This window comes from Oncorhynchus mykiss, chromosome 6 (assembly GCF_057628025.1).
Source record: "Oncorhynchus mykiss isolate SJ-2025 chromosome 6, ASM5762802v1, whole genome shotgun sequence".
Taxonomy (NCBI): domain Eukaryota; kingdom Metazoa; phylum Chordata; class Actinopteri; order Salmoniformes; family Salmonidae; genus Oncorhynchus; species Oncorhynchus mykiss.
In genome coordinates this window covers 69329237-69347136 of record NC_143027.1, presented here as the reverse complement: position 1 = coordinate 69347136, position 17900 = coordinate 69329237, and the positions used below count along the sequence as shown (strand labels likewise).

Here is a 17900-nt window from a genome sequence, read left to right as displayed (position 1 = left end):
CAGAGAACTGGAGCTACAGTATAGTGGAGTCTGGAGCTATAGCGTGGCTGGCCCTTAAATGTACACTACACAGAGAGCTCATTTCAAAAACATGCCTGTAAATCTCTCCTGGCTCAAAGTAGAGTAGAGACTGACTGCATCACTACTTGTCTTTGTGAGAGGTATTGATGTGTTGAAAGCTAACACACAGCTCAGACACCCATACATACCCTACAAGACATGTCACCAAGGGTCTCATCACAGTTCCTAAGGCAGGGGTCTCCAACCCTGTTCCTGGAGAGCTACCTTCCTGTAGGTTTCCGCTCCAACCCCAGTTGTAAATAAGATGGTTCAGTTTACCAACCAGCTAATTATTAGAATCAGGTGTGCTAGATTAGGGTTGGAGTGAAGACCTGCAGGATGGTAGCTCTCCGGGAACAGGGTTGTAGAGGCCTGCCTTAAGGCCAGAACAGAGGTTGGGAAACGCACAGTACTTCATAGAGCCAAGACTACATGGAACTCTCTCCCACATCAGGTAACCCAAACTAGCAATAAAATCTGATTTTAAAAATATAAAACAACACCTCACAATGTGGAGTGCGAAGAGATACACACATTGTAATATTGTATTGTTGTAAATTTTAGACTGTACATTTGTAATGGTGGATCAGTGTGAATTTGTATAGTACACAATGTTTGTTGTAATGTATTGATTTATTTATGATGTAGACTATTGTTTTGATGTGTTGTTTTGTAGGGTTCTGCAGTATCCAGATGTTTTTACCGTCATACCGTTTCTGTACCATATCGGGGTATACGGTATTACCCAAAATGCACATAAGGGGCACTATTTCAAATAATAAAGAATATAAATAAAACAAGCTTATTTGTCTGTTCCTGTTTGGACCCCAGGAAGAATAGCGGCTGCCTTGACAGCAGCTAACGGGGATCCTGTCATGCCTCTCGATTGTTTACATGAACTTAATTTATGCCATCATAGTTACAGTATTTTAGTGTATGAGGTAGGGCTAACCTCTTTTAGTCGACTGGTCGATTGTTTGGACGACCAAGATTTCTTTAGTTGAGCAGAAGCAAAAAAAAAATAATAAAATAACAATCATGCTGTACATGACACCTGTCTGATTTGCGCCTGTCTGAGTGGGCTGATCCATTGTGAAGGCCGTGCGGATGGAACAGCCCATCAGTCTAAGACGTGATACTGGAATTGTATATGCTTATACTACGTAAGAACAATGGTGCAACAAAAATACAATTATATTATTTTATAACTAATGTGCTTTCTCCTGCGTTGGACAGTGGTCGCTGTCTGCGGTTCTGAAACATCAGTGCGCTGTTGAATTGTCGCCTTTGCTTAGACCATGTTGCTAATAGCAAAGTTAACCGGCATATTGGTGTTGATAACAATGCAACAGAGGCAGCAGCAGAGTTAGGAGATGAGAAAACAGCCCTTGCCTTAATTGACTAAGTGAGGAGAGAGGAAACCTCAACTTAATTAGGTCTATAATCAATAGTCTAACTGTTAAACGTGCCTGGCTTTATAAATCATCCATATACAGTGCCTTGCGAAAGTATTCGACCCCCTTGAACTTTGCGACCTTTTGCCACATTTCAGGCTTCAAACATAAAGATATAAAACTGTATTTTTTTGTGAAGAATCAACAACAAGTGGGACACAATCATGAAGTGGAACGACATTTTTTGGATATTTCAAACTTTTTTAACAAATCAAAACTGAAAAATTGGACGTGCAAAATTATTCAGCCCCCTTAAGTTAATACTTTGTAGCGCCACCTTTTGCTGCGATTACAGCTGTAAGTCGCTTGGGGTATGTCTCTATCAGTTTTGCACATCGAGAGACTGAAATGTTTTCCCATTCCTCCTTGCAAAACAGCTCGAGCTCAGTGAGGTTGGATGGAGAGCATTTGTGAACAGCAGTTTTCAGTTCTTTCCACAGATTCTCGATTGGATTCAGGTCTGGACTTGGACTTGGCCATTCTAACACCTGGATATGTTTATTTTTGAACCATTCCATTGTAGATTTTGCTTTATGTTTTGCATCATTGTCTTGTTGGAAGACAAATCTCCGTCTCAGTCTCAGGTCTTTTGCAGACTCCATCAGGTTTTCTTCCAGAATGGTCCTGTATTTGGCTCCATCCATCTTCCCATCAATTTTAATCATCTTCCCTGTCCCTGCTGAAGAAAAGCAGGCCCAAACCATGATGCTGCCACCACCATGTTTGACAGTGGGGATGGTGTGTTCAGGGTGATGAGCTGTGTTGCTTTTACGCCAAACATAACGTTTTGCATTGTTGCCAAAAAGTTCAATTTTGGTTTCATCTGACCAGAGCACCTTCTTCCACATGTTTGGTGTGTCTCCCAGGTGGCTTGTGGCAAACTTTAAACGACACTTTTTATGGATATCTTTAAGAAATGGCTTTCTTCTTGCCACTCTTCCATAAAGGCCAGATTTGTGCAATATTGTTGTCCTATGGACAGAGTCTCCCACCTCAGCTGTAGATCTCTGCAGTTCATCCAGAGTGATCATGGGCCTCTTGGCTGCATCTCTGATCAGTCTTCTCCTTGTATGAGCTGAAAGTTTAGAGGGACGGCCAGGTCTTGGTAGATTTGCAGTGGTCTGATACTCCTTCCATTTCAATATTATCGCTTGCACAGTGCTCCTTGGGATGTTTAAAGCTTGGGAAATCTTTTTGTATCCAAATCCGGCTTTAAACTTCTTCACAACAGTATCTCGGACCTGCCTGGTGTGTTCCTTGTTCTTCATGATGCTCTCTGCGCTTTTAACGGACCTCTGAGACTATCACAGTGCAGGTGCATTTATACGGAGACTTGATTACACACAGGTGGATTGTATTTATCATCATTAGTCATTTAGGTCAACATTGGATCATTCAGAGATCCTCACTGAACTTCTGGAGAGAGTTTGCTGCAATGAAAGTAAAGGGGCTGAATAATTTTGCACGCCCAATTTTTCAGTTTTTGATTTGTTAAAAAAGTTTGAAATATCCAATAAATGTCGTTCCACTTCATGATTGTGTCCCACTTGTTGTTGATTCTTCACAAAAAAATACAGTTTATATATCTTTATGTTTGAAGCCTGAAATGTGGCAAAAGGTCGCAAAGTTCAAGGGGGCCGAATACTTTCGCAAGGCACTGTATATCTACAGAAATAAGGCAGTTCCTGCTTCTGTTGCCTGTTTGAGTGTTTGTGTTACGGTGTTTGTCTTACGGTGTTCAGAGATTGTTATAACCAATTTATTGATGTGATTATGATATGCTATATGTCAGGCTCTATTGGTCACTTGCAAGCAAAGCATACATGTGTCACGTAGAGAGAGCAAGGGTTGAGGGAATAGGGAATGTTTTTCCTAAACAAATTAGGGATTTCGGTAACATAACTTTTCAGTCAGAAATGGCTTCAGCAACATGGACAGTGCTATACACTGTTGATGTGTGTCTTTTGTGTGTCTTAAATATTTAATCAAACAGTTTGCTTAAAGCATCAGACAAGCTCAGTGCATATAGTTGATTTGATTAAAACACATGGCACATGTCATATATATATATATTATTATATTTTTTATTTATTTAACCTTTATTTAACTAGGCAAGCCAATTAAGAATAAATTCTTATTTACAATGACGCCTACACCAGCCAAACCCGGACATGGGCCAATTGTGCGCCGCCCTATGGGACTCGCAATCACGGCTGGTTGTGATACAGCCTGGACTCGAACCAGGGTGTCTGTAGTGACGCCTCTAGCACTGAGATGCAGTGCCTTAGACAGCTGCGCCACTCGGGAGCCCAAAATATATGGAAAAATGCACGTTTTAAAATTTAGACCAATCAATTGCTCGAAAGAACAGACGACTCTTGGTTGACTGATCATTTTTGGGGTTGGGGACAGCCCTAGTATGAGGGCATTATCTTTTGTTTTGTGACTTTGTCATGGGAGATACTTAATTACATTTGCATCCACAAAAACATTTATGTTAAATGTTGCATAAATAGTATTTATTCACAAGGCTTTCAGCGTTATGAGTGATGCCGAGTGTGAGAAGTTGAGTGTAGGTCTGACCTGGGCGACTGAAGCGTGGCCAGGTGTTTTTAGGGATGGTCATCCAAGTGCTGCGATGGAACTGTCTCTGTCTCTGACGAGGTCTGAGGAAAGAATTATGAGATGGCCTTACACTGTAACCTTTAATAGTAGTAGTCCCACGGATAAGGAGTTCTGTGAAGATCTTACCTTTGATCTCCAAGAACTGCTCGAGCTCCAAAGTATCTCTTCAACTCCGTCTCAGGATTCAGGTTCCTAACAAACAAAAGAGGGTATGTCCCAATAAAATGTATCACTGGTAAATGACTGCCATAAATTAAGTATATTATGATTGTATGACATTACCCCACTAAGAGACCTGATGTCTGATTGGCTGCTGTGCTGTTAACCTACTCACCTGTGTTCCACATAGAGCACAGGCCTGTTGTCTGAGGCTCCACAGCCCTCACTCTGCAGGGTCAGTCCATTAGACTGCTCTATGGTCTCCAGCAACGCGTCAATGTCATCCCCAGCTCCCTCCTGACAACCACACATAAGACAGAGCAGGCTATGTGACGGAGTGAGACGGCGTCAGGGCAGCACCCCCATAGCCTCAATACACAATAAAATGCTGCTAAAGCAAGTGGTTAATATGGCAATTGTGCACAACAGTGGTTAATATGGCAATGTGCACAACAGTGGTTAATATGGCAATTGTGCACAACAGTGTTGATATGGCAATGTGCACAACAGCGGTTAATATGGCAATGTGCACAACAGTGGTTAATATGGCAATGTGCACAACAGTAGTTAATATGGCAATGTGCACAACAGTGGTTAATATGGCAATGTGCACAACAGTGGTTAATATGGCAATGTGCACAACAGTGGTTAATATGGCAATTTGCACAACAGTGGTTAATATGGCAATGTGCACAACAGTGGTTAATATGGCAATGTGCACAACAGTGGTTAATATGGCAATGTGCACAACAGTGTTGATATGGCAATGTGCACAACAGTGGTTAATATGGCAATGTGCACAACAGTGGTTAATATGGCAATGTGCACAACAGTAGTTAATATGGCAATGTGCACAACAGTGGTTAATATGGCAATGTGCACAACAGTGGTTAATATGGCAATGTGCACAACAGTGCCCTCACATTGGGGGACATATGTGGAAGTGATTTGTCAAGATGGACTGTATACCTGTTTATCTCCTGTAGTGTTCTTTTTCTTCTTCTTTTTCTTCTTTTTCTTGCTTGTTTTATCTCCGGACTGACACCAAGAAAATAAAAACTATTAGACAACTCTTCAAAACATTTCGACTAGATTGATCATCCATAATAACAACAAGACTGAGGAGGAATGGGGTTCACAATACCCCATAGTACTGTGGAGGCTACAGTGTATCAGGGATGTCCGTCTCTCTCCTCACCTTCGCAGCACCTGTCTCAGGCTGTGCATCTCTCTTCTCTGTTTCCCCGCTGTCACTCTTCTCCTTGGTTTCATCACCATGCTGTTCTTCTGGCTTCACTGTGTCTTCATCCGTCGTGGCTTTCTCTGCTTCACATATCTGCAGCGACATGGTTCCAGCAAGAAGGACAGAAAGGCTCAGGTTAAGGTTGTATATCAGAGATTAAATCTCTACATTGCACAGTTTTAATTAATCTCTGGTCAGTCTCTGCCTTGATTTCCTGCCATTGTGATTCCAACCTATCATCGTGACATTCATATGGTCAAGGCAAGGGGGTGTACTGTATGACTCCTGTCTGGCCAGGCAAAATCGGTTAGTCAGCATAATGCTGGTTTGATTTGTTGACAGTCTGCATATGTCACTGTCCTGCTGCTTTTTTCATTGACTAGCATAGCTAGCTAGCTAGCTATGTCACACAGTTATGTAGCCTTGGGGGTGGAGCTAGGTGGCAGTTAGCGAGACATTTCTTAAACATTTTGCAATGTGTGTTAGAAAAAGAGAAACACTCCACCAGTTCGTAAATGTTGCTCAAGTTTTTCTTATTCTTCTTAGCTTTTCTGATGCTGCTCTTATCAGACTGGAGAACAGCTTCATCCGGTTCCAATTCTTCTTCCTCAACATCCGCAGCCTGCTCCTCTGGCTCTGGCCCTTCACCTGGGACAAGATCACCGAGGTCCAGGGCCTCCTGCCCCCGCTGTTTCCCCTTCAACCTCCTCAGAGCACGGCTCGACATCTTCCCGGGACAGAGTTGTCACGAAGATGGGTTATGGTTCAGCTGGGATTTGACCCAGCTTCAGCCATGAACAACATGAGCAAAATACGCATGCCAAAGAGTTTATTCTACGGGTGCTCCATGTAGACAATCTTGGTGCATGCCAACTATTTTCGTTTTGATTATCACAGTTCGCTGCCGTTTACCTTTGTACCACTAGGCAGCAGTAGTGCGTAAGGACAAAGGTTCTGAAAATTCCTGAAATTCGTTAACACAAATGGGAACTAAAGACGATTATTGGGAAATAAGACGATGGGAAATAAGACGATTATTTGCATGCTGGGTGAGAGTGGCAACCACTGCCAAGGCTGTTGGTGTAAAGTCAGTTAATGGTTTCAAAGCCTATGACCAATGCATATTTTTGTTGTAAACAAGAGTTGCCATGGGTCTATCAATACCTTTATTTAACAAGGTAGGCTAGTTGAGAACAAGTTCTCATTTGCAACTGCGACCTGGCCAAGATAAAGCATAGCAATTCGACACATACAACAACACAGTTACACAGTTACACATGGAATAAACAAAACATACAGTCAATAATACAGTAGAAAAAAAGAATTGTTTCCCATTCCTCCTTGCAAAACAGATCGAGCTCAGTGAAGTTGGATGGAGAGCATTTGTGAACAGCAGTTTTCAGTTCTTTCAACAGATTCTTGATTGGATTCAGGTCTGGACTTTGACTTGGCCATTCTAACACCTGGATATGTTTATTTTTGAACCATTCCATTGTAGATTTTGCTTTATGTTTTGGATCATTGTCTTGTTGGAAGACAAATCTCCGTCCCAGTCTCAGGTCTTTTGCAGACTCCATCAGGTTTTCTTCCAGAATGGTCCTGTATTTGGCTCCATCCATCTTCCCATCAATTTTAACCATCTTCCCTGTCCCTGCTGAAGAAAAGCAGGCCCAAACCATGATGCTGCCACCACCATGTTTGACAGTGGGGATGGTGTGTTCAGGGTGATGAGCTGTGTTGCTTTTACGCCAAACATAACGTCTTGCATTGTTGCCAAAAAGTTCAACTTTGGTTTCATCTGACCAGAGCACCTTCTTCCACATGTTTGGTGTGTCTCCCAGGTGGCTTGTGGCAAACTTTAAACAACACTTTTTATGGATATTTTTAAGAAATGGCTTTCTTCTTGCCACTCTTCCATAAAGGCCAGATTTGTGCAATATACGACTGATTGTTGTCCTATGGACAGAGTCTCCCACCTCAGCTGTAGATCTCTGCAGTTCATCCAGAGTGATCATGGGCCTCTTTGCTGCATCTCTGATCAGTCTTCTCCTTGTATGAGCTGAAAGTTTAGAGGGACGGCCAGGTCTTGGTAGATTTGCAGTGGTCTGATACTCCTTCCATTTCAATATTATCGCTTGCACAGTGCTCCTTGGGATGTTTAAAGCTTGGGAAATCTTTTTGTATCCAAATCCGGCTTTAAACTTCTTCACAACAGTATCTCGGACCTGCCTGGTGTGTTCCTTGTTCTTCATGATGCTCTCTGCGCTTTTAACGGACCTCTGAGACTGTCACAGTGCAGGTGCATTTATACGGAGACTTGATTACACACAGGTGGATTGTATTTATCATCATTAGTCATTTAGGTCAACATTGGATCATTCAGAGATCCTCACTGAACTTCTGGAGAGAGTTTGCTGCACTGAAAGTAAAGGGGCTGAATAATTTTGCACGCCCAATTTTTCAGTTTTTGATTTGTTAAAAAAGTTTGAAATATCCAATAAATGTCGTTCCACTTCATGATTGTGTCCCACTTGTTGTTGATTCTTCACAAAAAAATACAGTTTTATATCTTTATGTTTGAAGCCTGAAATGTGGCAAAAGGTCGCAAAGTTCAAGGGGGCCGAATACTTTCGCAAGGCACTGTATGTTTATTTTCAGATTGTATCAAAAGCATAACAAGCATAAAACATAGACATACATTATTTTGTAGAGAGGTGAATACACAACTGTCCAGAATACAGCTAGTTGACCACTGACATAGCAAACCGACCAAAAAGAGAAATAGATATCCATTTGTTCAATTGCTCTCAAAATAAGTTACTGTCGCAACAAGAATACAAACTTTTCCATTTACATTCCAAAGCCTTTTGGGGACCAAAATTATAACTGAAAGAGATGTGGCAGGTGGTGCAGAGATATAGGACACAACCCTTTTGCAGTAACTAAGGCGCAGCAACATCTCAGTTCAATACAATCCCTTATACATCATCAAACATCAGCAGCAGTGTGTCCTCTCCACAACCCTCTACTCTCCGAGGCCTGATTCCTAACTTGATACCAGTCCATAAAAAATTCCCATTGACGCCAATTCCCAATTTACATAAAACCTAAGTTATGCAAGCTTATCCATCTCAATTTAGGATTCGGCCCTCAGCCAAAGGCAGTCGAGACTGAGCATGGCCTGGGTGGGGCTCCACTGTAGATCTGTTTTGGTTGGGGCTCAGTGGAACCATAAGCTAACCTGAGTGAGCTTAGCCCAACAGGCCTGAAGGAGGAACAGTAAGCGGATCTAGTCATCATTGGCAGTGACAGCGATGGGGTTGACATAGGCAGCCGCCTCCAGGTCCTCTGCCCGTTTCCTGCGCATCTCTGCGGGTGGGCGTGGTGGAGGGTTCTGGGGAGGGAGCTTGATGCTCTCTCCCACCGGCTTACGGGCACTCTCCTTCCAGGGCAGGATGGGCTCCCACTGCTCCCCTCGGATGGCCGCCTGGAAGACATACAGACACAATAGACAAAAGATCATTCAGGCTCCCTCAATAACATAGATACATGGGTTGCTCTGGTGCTGCTCTCTAGAAGCATGCATGCAGTGGATTCCCAACAACAATAGGTGATAACAGCCAAGTTACTCCCCTAACAGGCTATGTTTCTGAACTAGCTAATAATGTCTCAATAAAAATACCAGAGGGAAAACAAACACTTCCTTGTAAATCAAGTACAGTAGGTTCATACAGGAAACCTGAGTGTTGCATCAACTGATAGCAGCAGCAGATATTGCACCAATTAGATTTATCACACTGCCTCTATATGGCGGTCAGACAACAACACTATCTTGCCCATTCTATTTTCCCCATTCTGTCTCCGTTCGGACCAACAGAACCCCCTCCGCAGTTATCCAACTGATCGCAGTTGTCACGTTCGATTATTATGGAAAGTGAAAATGTATACATTTGGGAGGAAGACAGGAGGCGAGGCGAAGCGAGAGCGCCTACTCGGCCAAAAATCTGTATGATACAAGCAGGTGACGTTGTTTCGTTTCTATCGCTCACCAAGTTGTTGTATGGAGGCCAATAAGCGTGTCGAATTTGGTCAACAAAAAATGTAATGGCTTATTTGCTACGTGAGGTATATTTGATCGAATATAAGTTTCGTAATGATTAAATTGTTACGAGTGTACCGATATAAGTAGGACACGTGACATCCCGGCAATTTAGAGAAAAAACATTTTATATCAGAGTTTACATCAGAGCTCTTTTCTCTGTATACATCAATGATCTCGCTCTTGCTGCTGGTGATTCTCTGATCCACCTCTACGCAGAAGATACAATTCGGTATACTTCTGGCCCTTCTTTGGACACTGTGCTAACAAACCTCCAGACCAGCTTCAACGCCATACAACTATCTTTCCATGGCCTCCGACTGCTCTTAAATGCAAGTAAAACAAATGCATGCTCTTCAACCGATCGCTACCAGCATCTACTCTGGACGGTTCTGACTTAGAAAATGTGGACATCTACAAATACCTGGGTGTCTGGTTAGACTGTAAACTCTCCCTCCAGACTTGCATTAAACATCTCCAATCCAAAATTAAATCTAGAATCGGCTTCCTGTTTCGCAACAAAGCATCCTTCACTCATGCTGCCAAACATACCCTCGTAAAACTGTCTATCCTACCGATCCTCGACTTCGGCGATGTCATTTACAAATTAGCCACCAACACGCTACTCAGCAAATTGGATGCAGTCTATCACAGTGCCATCCGTTTTGTCACCAAAGCCCCATATACTACCCACCACTGCGACCTGTATGCTCTCGTTGGCTGGCCCTCGCTTCATATTCACGCCAAATCCACTGGCTCCAGGTCATCTATAAGTCTTTGCTAGGTAAAGCCCTGCCTTATCTCAGCTCACTGGTCACCATAGCAGCACCCACCCGTAGCACACACTCCACACTCTGTATATTTCACTGGTCATCCCCAAAACCAATTCCCCCTTTGGCCACCTTTCCTTCAAGTTCTCTGCTGCCAATGACTGGAACGAATTGTAAAAATCACAAAAAAATCTCCCTCACTAACTTTAAGCACCACCTGTCAGAGCAGCTCACAGATCACTGCACCTGTACATAACCCATCTATAAATAGCCCATCCAACTACCTCATCCCCATACTGTTATTTTTTTTCTCTCCTTTGCACCCCAGTACCTATACTTGCACAAGCATCTTCTGCACATCTATCACTCCAGTGTTTAATCGCTAAATTGTAATTATTTCACCTCTATGGCCTATTTATTGCCTTACCTCCCTTATCTTACCCCATTTGCACACACTGTATATAGACTTGTTTTTCTATTGTGTTATTGACTGTATGTTTGTTTATTCCATGTGTAACTCTGTGTTGTTGTTTGTGTCGCACAGCTTTGCTTTATCTTGGCCAGGTCGCAGTTGTAAATGAGAACTTGTTCTCAACTAGCCTACCTGGTTAAATAAAGGTGAAATACATTTTTTTCTCTCGAGATGGCTATACATGAGGCTAGCAGCATCTCTCTTTCCATTGAATAAAGGCGGTTGACATCAACAACACTCAACGAATATTAAAAAATTGCAAAACATCATGAGATGTATCCACCAATCCAAAAAGAGGATAGGCAGAAGCTAGACAACCAGGTATGCTTATTAATCTGTGCCGTTTTGTGGACAACGACTCCATTGTTAGGGTAGAGAGACAAGTAATTGCGCTCCGAACACTTAAAAGACACAGCCTATACCCTCAAATTAAGTGGACACTTCTGATGAAGTGTTTTATTTCTACAATTTCCAAAAGATAACCAAACAAAAACATATTTACTTTTTATTTGACTTGTTTGTGCTGTCATGTGCATTAGTAGCACCATTTCTAACTTATTTGCATTTGTTTTTACTTACACGTGTATGTTGACTTCTCCATTGATGTTGTTTTTGAGTTTTCTGACTTTTCTTAGCGGATGTACAATCGTCGCGAATTGAATTGGGGAGTTTCAGGCCCCGGAGTGAACATAATTATACACTCGCAAAGCCGACTAAAAACGAGGGCTAAGGTGCTTACGTTGCAAATCCTCCCTTTCTTTGCTAATAATTTGGACCGCCACACCAAGGCAACTGGGATTCCCCCAAGGGCATAAGGCAAGGGTAAGTGGACGAGGGTGCGTCTTTTAAGTGTTTGGACCGTAACCCTTGTCAGTCTATACATAATCTTTGCCTTAACTAACTTTGCTGCCTGACATGATTTGGTCAAAGGGGGAAACATTTACCTGTTGTAATATAGAGGCTCAACTTGCCCAGCAGACATAAATTGTCCAACTTGCACTTAAACCAGGGTTTCCCAAACTTAGTCCTGGGCCCCCCACTGGGTGCACATTTTGTATTTTGCCCTAGAAGTCAACAAAGCTTGATGATGAGTTAGTTATTTGAATCAGCTGTGCAGTGCTGGGGGAGAGGGGCACAGGACCATGTTTGGGAACCCTGTGTCACGTTCTGACCATAGTTTTTGTGTGTTTTCCTTGTTTTAGTGTTGGTCAGGATGTGAGCTGGATGGGATTCTGTTGTGTGTCTAGTTTGTCTATTTCTATGTTTGGCCTGATATGGTTCTCAATCAGAGGCAGGTGTTAGTCATAGTCTCTGATTGGGAACCATATTTAGGTAGCCTGTTTTGTGTTGGGATTTGTGGGTGATTGTTTCCTGTGACAGTGTTTGTGCCACACGGGACTGTTTCGGGTTTTCACTTTGTTATTTTGTTTATGTATTCATGTTCAGTTTCTCATTAAAAACCATGGACACTTACCACGCTGCATTTTGGTCCGATCCTTGCTCCTTCTTCAGAGGAAATCTGCCGTGACACCCTGACTTAAACAATGGGGGATGAAGCAGAAAGATCAGTTTTAGGCTATGCCTTTTGGAATTCCTTACAGTTTTGTTTTCAGTAAAACATTTTTAGCTGGGGCAACTTTAAAGCAGACTCAACTTGCCCGACTGCTCAGTTCACTTGCCCCAGGCAATAGGGCAACCCTTAAGGTCCCTGCTACAACTAGGTTGTAGAGTTTTTGTAGTTTTACCTGCTTACCATCAGGAGAAAAAAAAATGCCCCCACCTGTGGTGCCACCTCTGAAGATGACATGTAGGCTATATATCCAGCTCTTATACTAAAGCACTGACATTGTTCTCAATACTGTAATTTATAATCCTTTTGAATGGTTAACAATTTCAATTAGATTCTTATGATTCACTCACTCTAAAGGTGACTGTTAACCATTATATTTTAATAACATGGACATAATCATGTACATAATTACATAATCTACTTGAATCAAATAAACAGAGTTTACAGTTATCAAAGTACTAAAACATTTCTGATCATTCTCACAAGGCATCTCTACATCTTTAACATTACAAAACATTTAATCCAAACTCGCAATAGGAAAAGTGTCCGAATGAAGCACTAGTCAACAGTGTTAGAGGTATTCAGCTGTGTGTGGTTGTTTCGCTCCAGTTAAAGGGGCAATCCTTTGTTTTGGTAAAAAGCTGAGGGATGGGGCAGGAGAAATGTAACCACTCAAAATTAGACAGTGCTATGGATGCAAGGACTGACCATGCATGATATCAAAATTATAGTTATAACCATGTTTTAAACGTTTGTTTACATTTACTTGGTTTACAAACATTGTAGTAAAACAAGCTTATATTTTGAGTTCTGATGGGGTACGACAGTTGAACTAAACTCATGCAGCATTTATCAGTTATCTTCTTCAATGGTTACATATAATACATTTATAAGTCCAAAAATTGATATAGCAACTGCAGATTGCCCCTTTTATGACTACAGCTATGTATGTATCCAATTGACTGAATTGGAATTGTTGATTGTTAATATGTCTGGTCTTTCTTTGCATCAAAGAGTTCTGTCTCTGCCCAGCTGGGAGGCTGGCTTGTATCATGCACTCTCCTTGGGCAGCCCGTCAGATCCAAGCAGATGCTCACTAGGGTCCTCCACCACGCGAGGTCCAGGTCCAGCCTTATACACAAATCAGAAATAATCCCTCAGACAAACCAACTTAACATCACATCAAAATGTAGCAGATCCAAACATAATGTGTGTGTTTATAAGATCTGCATTCCTGGTGATTTCCCGTAAGCTGGTTGGAGAGAGCATCAAGCTCGCTGCCCAAAACCCTCCACTACGCCAACCCGCAGAGATGCACAGGAAATGGGCAAAGGACCCGGAGGGTGCTGCCTATGTGTATGTGCCTATGTATGTGTGTGTGTACCTTAGTGCTGATTATATAGCAGATTCCCTTCACCATGGGCTCCATACCAATGGCCTGCTTCAGCTCCTCAGATAGTGTTGTTGGGGCAACCGGAAGACCCTTTAGAAACCTGACGTGGGACAGGTAAAGTCACAGGAGGGAGTGTTGTCTGACTGTCTGAGTGTGTGATTGTGAGAAACTCACTGTCCTCCATTGGTCTCTGGTGGGAAGAAGTGTTTGACCACCTGGACAAACTCTTCCACATTCTGCTGTAGAGTGTAGATCACTGCATTGGGACCTGCATCAAATGTGTATGCCACCTGGTGGAGAAGAGAAAACATCAGTCACTGCTTAAACTCAGGAAAATAACTCTGGATCAAAGTTATAGCTTTGTTACAGCAGTGTTATAACAGTGTCAGAAGGAGGGATGTGATGCTGCACTAGTCCTCTGAGACTCATGAAGAAGTACTAGGTCATAGACACGGTAAAGAGGTCAATAGAATGCAGAAGGATGGCGGATTGGTGCACATTCAACAAATCTGATCTAACAAAAGTGGATATTCGTCAAATCCGTCATGATCAATGTATTGTAACAGGCCCACAATGTGTTTACAAAGTCCGATTTGGATATACTTGGCTGTTTTCAATGCATAACATTTAGAAGTAGTCTCTTTTCAGGTTCAGAAGAAGTGACTGCTAAATGCTAACTCCCGTTCGTAGAAGCTGGTAGCATAGAGAAATCAGTGGTGGTAGTCAGTCTTTTTCTAACTGTAATGCAGTTGATTGGTGACGATGACATGAACATGTATTGTTGACATCAATACAAGCATTATACTCCGATTTTTACCACAACATAGTGTGAAATACACATAAACAATAGCCTAAATGTAGGCTAATTCCACTTAGGGGAAATAAGGAGGATTCTGGATCTTTCCATGGCGTTTCCATTGTTTTGGTCAAGTTCCATTGACTTCTTCACCACATCTATACTTGGGCTTGTTAACACATTTTCTGTTCTTCTTGAACTGTAGAAATACTACCAGTTTCATATCTCTATTACATAATCTCTGAATATCAACAATTACTGCACCTTGTTCTGCTTCTTAGCTTAGACCTCTTGTAGAACTGTCAATGTTCCATATGACTAGCACATGTCCATGACTAAAAGAAAGAACTAACTCCCTGATGGTGCTCACCTTTGTTTCCCTGTAGTGACGGTTATAGCGGTGCACAAGGTTGATAACACGGCGCGACACGTCGTTGAGGTAGAAGATGGGTGGGTAGGTGTCCAGGCAAGTGGCATGGAACTGATTGCTGTCCTTCATGGTCAGTTCAGCGAATGCAGTAAAGTCCCTCTTATGTACAGCCTCAATCATCTCCTTCATCCTGGCTGGGACCACAGAGTCTGCCCGGTGCTGAGGGGGAGAGCGCAAGGGTTAAGGGTAAGGGTTAATAACATATAACTCTGTGTGTGTGTGTGTGTGTGTGTGTATACCTTCAGGAGAATGCTCGTCTCTACACTAGTTTGCATGCCAGAAGTGCTGCCAACTGGTTTCCTCTCAGCACTGACCTAAAAAGAGAGAGGGAGACAAAGAGATGGGGGTGTTGAGATTATTAAAGACATGGGAGAAATGTATATGCCAACATTTGCTACAGAAAAAGCCAACTTCAGTAATGATCAGAGAGACCTACCACCAGTACAAGGACCCTGAGCTCAGGCCAGTGAGTCTCTGGCTCCACCTGCTGGGCCAGACTGTCCTTGCCATCTCCTTGCTGGCCCATAATCCACTGGACGAAGCCCCCATGCATACTCCTACAGGCACTGCCTGAACCCTGCCTAGAAACCACAGACAACTCCCCCTCCACTCCCATCACCCGGGACAGGGTGTACACTGGAACAGGAGAGTGGAGTGAGGAGACAAGATGGAGAGACAAAAGGAAAAGAAGGAGTAAGCATAAAACTAGTTTCACACAAGCTTTTACTTCATTTGATCCATTTAATACTGTGTTAGGTACAAACCATTATGATGGGACACAGTCTCTTACCCAGACAGGCATAGCCGGCAGCAGAAGAGGCCAGTCCGGCTGCAGTTGGGAAGTTGTTGACAGAGCAGATGTGGACTTTATGGGACAAACCGGCCGTGTCTACATCAGCCTCCCCATCACTACGTCGCTTACGGGCCAGGCGGCGAACTGAGGAAGGAAACCACCAAAAACAACACATCATTGCTTGTCCTCCCCCTTTGCCCTCTTACTCTTCCCCCTCTACCTCTATCATATCATTACATATAGTAACTGACTCTCCCTAAGGCAGGACTGTAGTCTGGGCTGGGTTATGTCCTCCTCTTTGCCGTTGAGCCAGATACGATCCTCCTGGAACAACCTGCTGCACGCCACTGTTGTGGTCGTCTTGAGCTGGGAGGAATAAGGACACAAGGCAGTAATCGTTAGTTTTTGTTGTTTTAACAAAGCAGTAATATTTAGCCACTTGCTGAGTGTCTGGTGTGCAGTATTAGTCTTACCTGGTCTTGATGTAATGTGACACTCAAAGATGAATTTATGGGTAGAATCAACTCTTCATCCCTCTTCCCCCCTTTGAAACAGCAATAACAACAACGCATTTACAATTCAATACATAGTTATTTTCAAAGATTGTACAGAGAACATTCTTTTCACATCATTGTGGCAATACATTTGTCATGTACCAATGCACAAACATCAAAGCCTGGCTACAGTGTGGCGAGCAAGCACTTTAAAGATTCAGTCAATGTTACAATTTACGTTACATGAAGCTAGATGTGGCCATCTAAGGACAGGCTACACTTGGTTGACAGTGTTCTTTGGTTGACTGAATCAGACGATCATACAATACTCACAGTATTTGATAACAGCAATATTCACAGGCGCACTGCATGTTACCATGGTGAGCTCTTTGCCGCTGTCCTCGGGCATTTTGCTAAAAAGTAAAAACCCGTATCAATAAAATAACAAAAATTACTAGAAACGCGAGACTGTCTACTATTTTGAGATCCACTGATAAAGTAATGTCTGCACAACTTTAGCGCTTTACAAAACGTTTCTGTTGATTGGAGGGGTAGCGCACATGACTAAACCTCCCACCAATTAGAGCCACTCATGTTCCGTAACTGAAACGAGGCAGCCAATCCTTTCGATCAGACCACGGTCGCCTGAAAATGAGGCCAGAGTCACATTTAGAGGGCGTATCATGATCACAGTCATAAATGCCGTACAGTCGTGGCCAAAAGTTTTGAGAATGGGACAAATATTAATTTCCACAAAGTTTGCTGCTTCAGTGTCTTTAGATATTTTTGTCAGATGTTACTATGGAATACTGAAGTATAATTACGAGCATTTCATAAGTGTCAAAGAGTCAATATTTGCAGTGTTGACCATTCTTTTTCAAGACCTCTGCAATCCGCCCTGGCATGCTGTCAATTAACTTCTGGGCCACATCCTGACTGATGGCAGCCCATTCTTGCATAATCAATGCTTGGAGTTTGTCAGAATTTGTGGGTTTTTGTTTGTCCACCCGCCTCTTGAGGATTGACCACGAGTTCTCAATGGGATTAAGGTTTGGGGAGTTTCCTGGCTATGGACCCAAAATATCAATGTTTTGTTCCCCGAGCCACTTAGTTATCACTTTTGCCAAGGTACTCCATCATGATTGAAAAGGCATTGTTCGTCACCAAACTGTTCCTGGATGGTTGGGAGAAGTTGCTCTCGGAGGATGTGGTGGTACCATTCTTTATTCATGGCTGTGTTCATAGGCAAAATTGTGAGTGAGCCTACTCCCTTGGCTGAGAAGCAACCCCACACATGAATGGTCTCAGGATGCTTTACTGTTGGCATGACACAGGACTGATGGTAGTGCTCACCTTGTCTTCTCACGGCAAGCTTTTTTCCAGATGCCCTAAACAATCGGAAAGGGGATTCATCAGAGAAAATGACTTTTCCCCAGTCCTCAGCAGTCCAATCCCTGTATCTTTTGCAGAATATCATTCTGTCCCTGATGTTTTTCCTGGAGAGAAGTGGCTTCTTTGCTGCCCTTCTTGACACCAGGCCAT

The 17900-nt window shown here is 42.7% G+C and overlaps 2 protein-coding genes across 2 annotated transcripts in view; both read right to left on the bottom strand.

The window, feature by feature from the left end:
• Window positions 1–8173, bottom strand: part of LOC110526470 (ribosome quality control complex subunit TCF25) — a 32762-nt gene extending 24589 nt beyond the window's left edge. Inside the window, exons 1-6 of the mRNA XM_021607464.3 lie at window positions 6047–8173; window positions 5497–5634; window positions 5268–5336; window positions 4474–4595; window positions 4266–4331; window positions 4098–4180 (exon numbers count right to left, since the gene is read on the bottom strand). Of these exons, the coding sequence (XP_021463139.2) occupies window positions 4098–4180; window positions 4266–4331; window positions 4474–4595; window positions 5268–5336; window positions 5497–5634; window positions 6047–6268 (700 nt within the window). The 5' untranslated portion in view covers window positions 6269–8173. The remainder of the gene's footprint in view (window positions 1–4097; window positions 4181–4265; window positions 4332–4473; window positions 4596–5267; window positions 5337–5496; window positions 5635–6046) is intronic.
• Window positions 8170–16920, bottom strand: mvda (mevalonate (diphospho) decarboxylase a). Its single transcript, XM_021607463.3, has 11 exons — window positions 16692–16920; window positions 16338–16408; window positions 16116–16230; window positions 15862–16008; window positions 15508–15707; window positions 15311–15385; window positions 15012–15230; window positions 14020–14135; window positions 13837–13945; window positions 12357–13583; window positions 8170–9028 (listed from the first exon to the last, which is right to left on the bottom strand). Exons 1-10 carry the CDS (start codon window positions 16765–16767, stop codon window positions 13503–13505), a joined length of 1209 nt encoding a protein of 402 aa, XP_021463138.2. The 5' UTR covers window positions 16768–16920; the 3' UTR covers window positions 8170–9028; window positions 12357–13502.
• Window positions 16921–17900: the final 980 nt, after the last annotated feature.

Coding starts and splice junctions, on each gene's coding strand:
- mvda (XM_021607463.3), bottom strand. CDS start 16,767: ATGCCCGAGGACAGCGGCAAAGAGCTCACCATGGTAACATGCAGTGCG. Junction 15,386..15,507: donor TCAGGGTCCTTGTACTGGTG/GTAGGTCTCTCT, acceptor CTCTCTTTTTAG/GTCAGTGCTGAGAGGAAACC. Junction 13,946..14,019: donor CCAGAGACCAATGGAGGACA/GTGAGTTTCTCA, acceptor GTCCCACGTCAG/GTTTCTAAAGGGTCTTCCGG.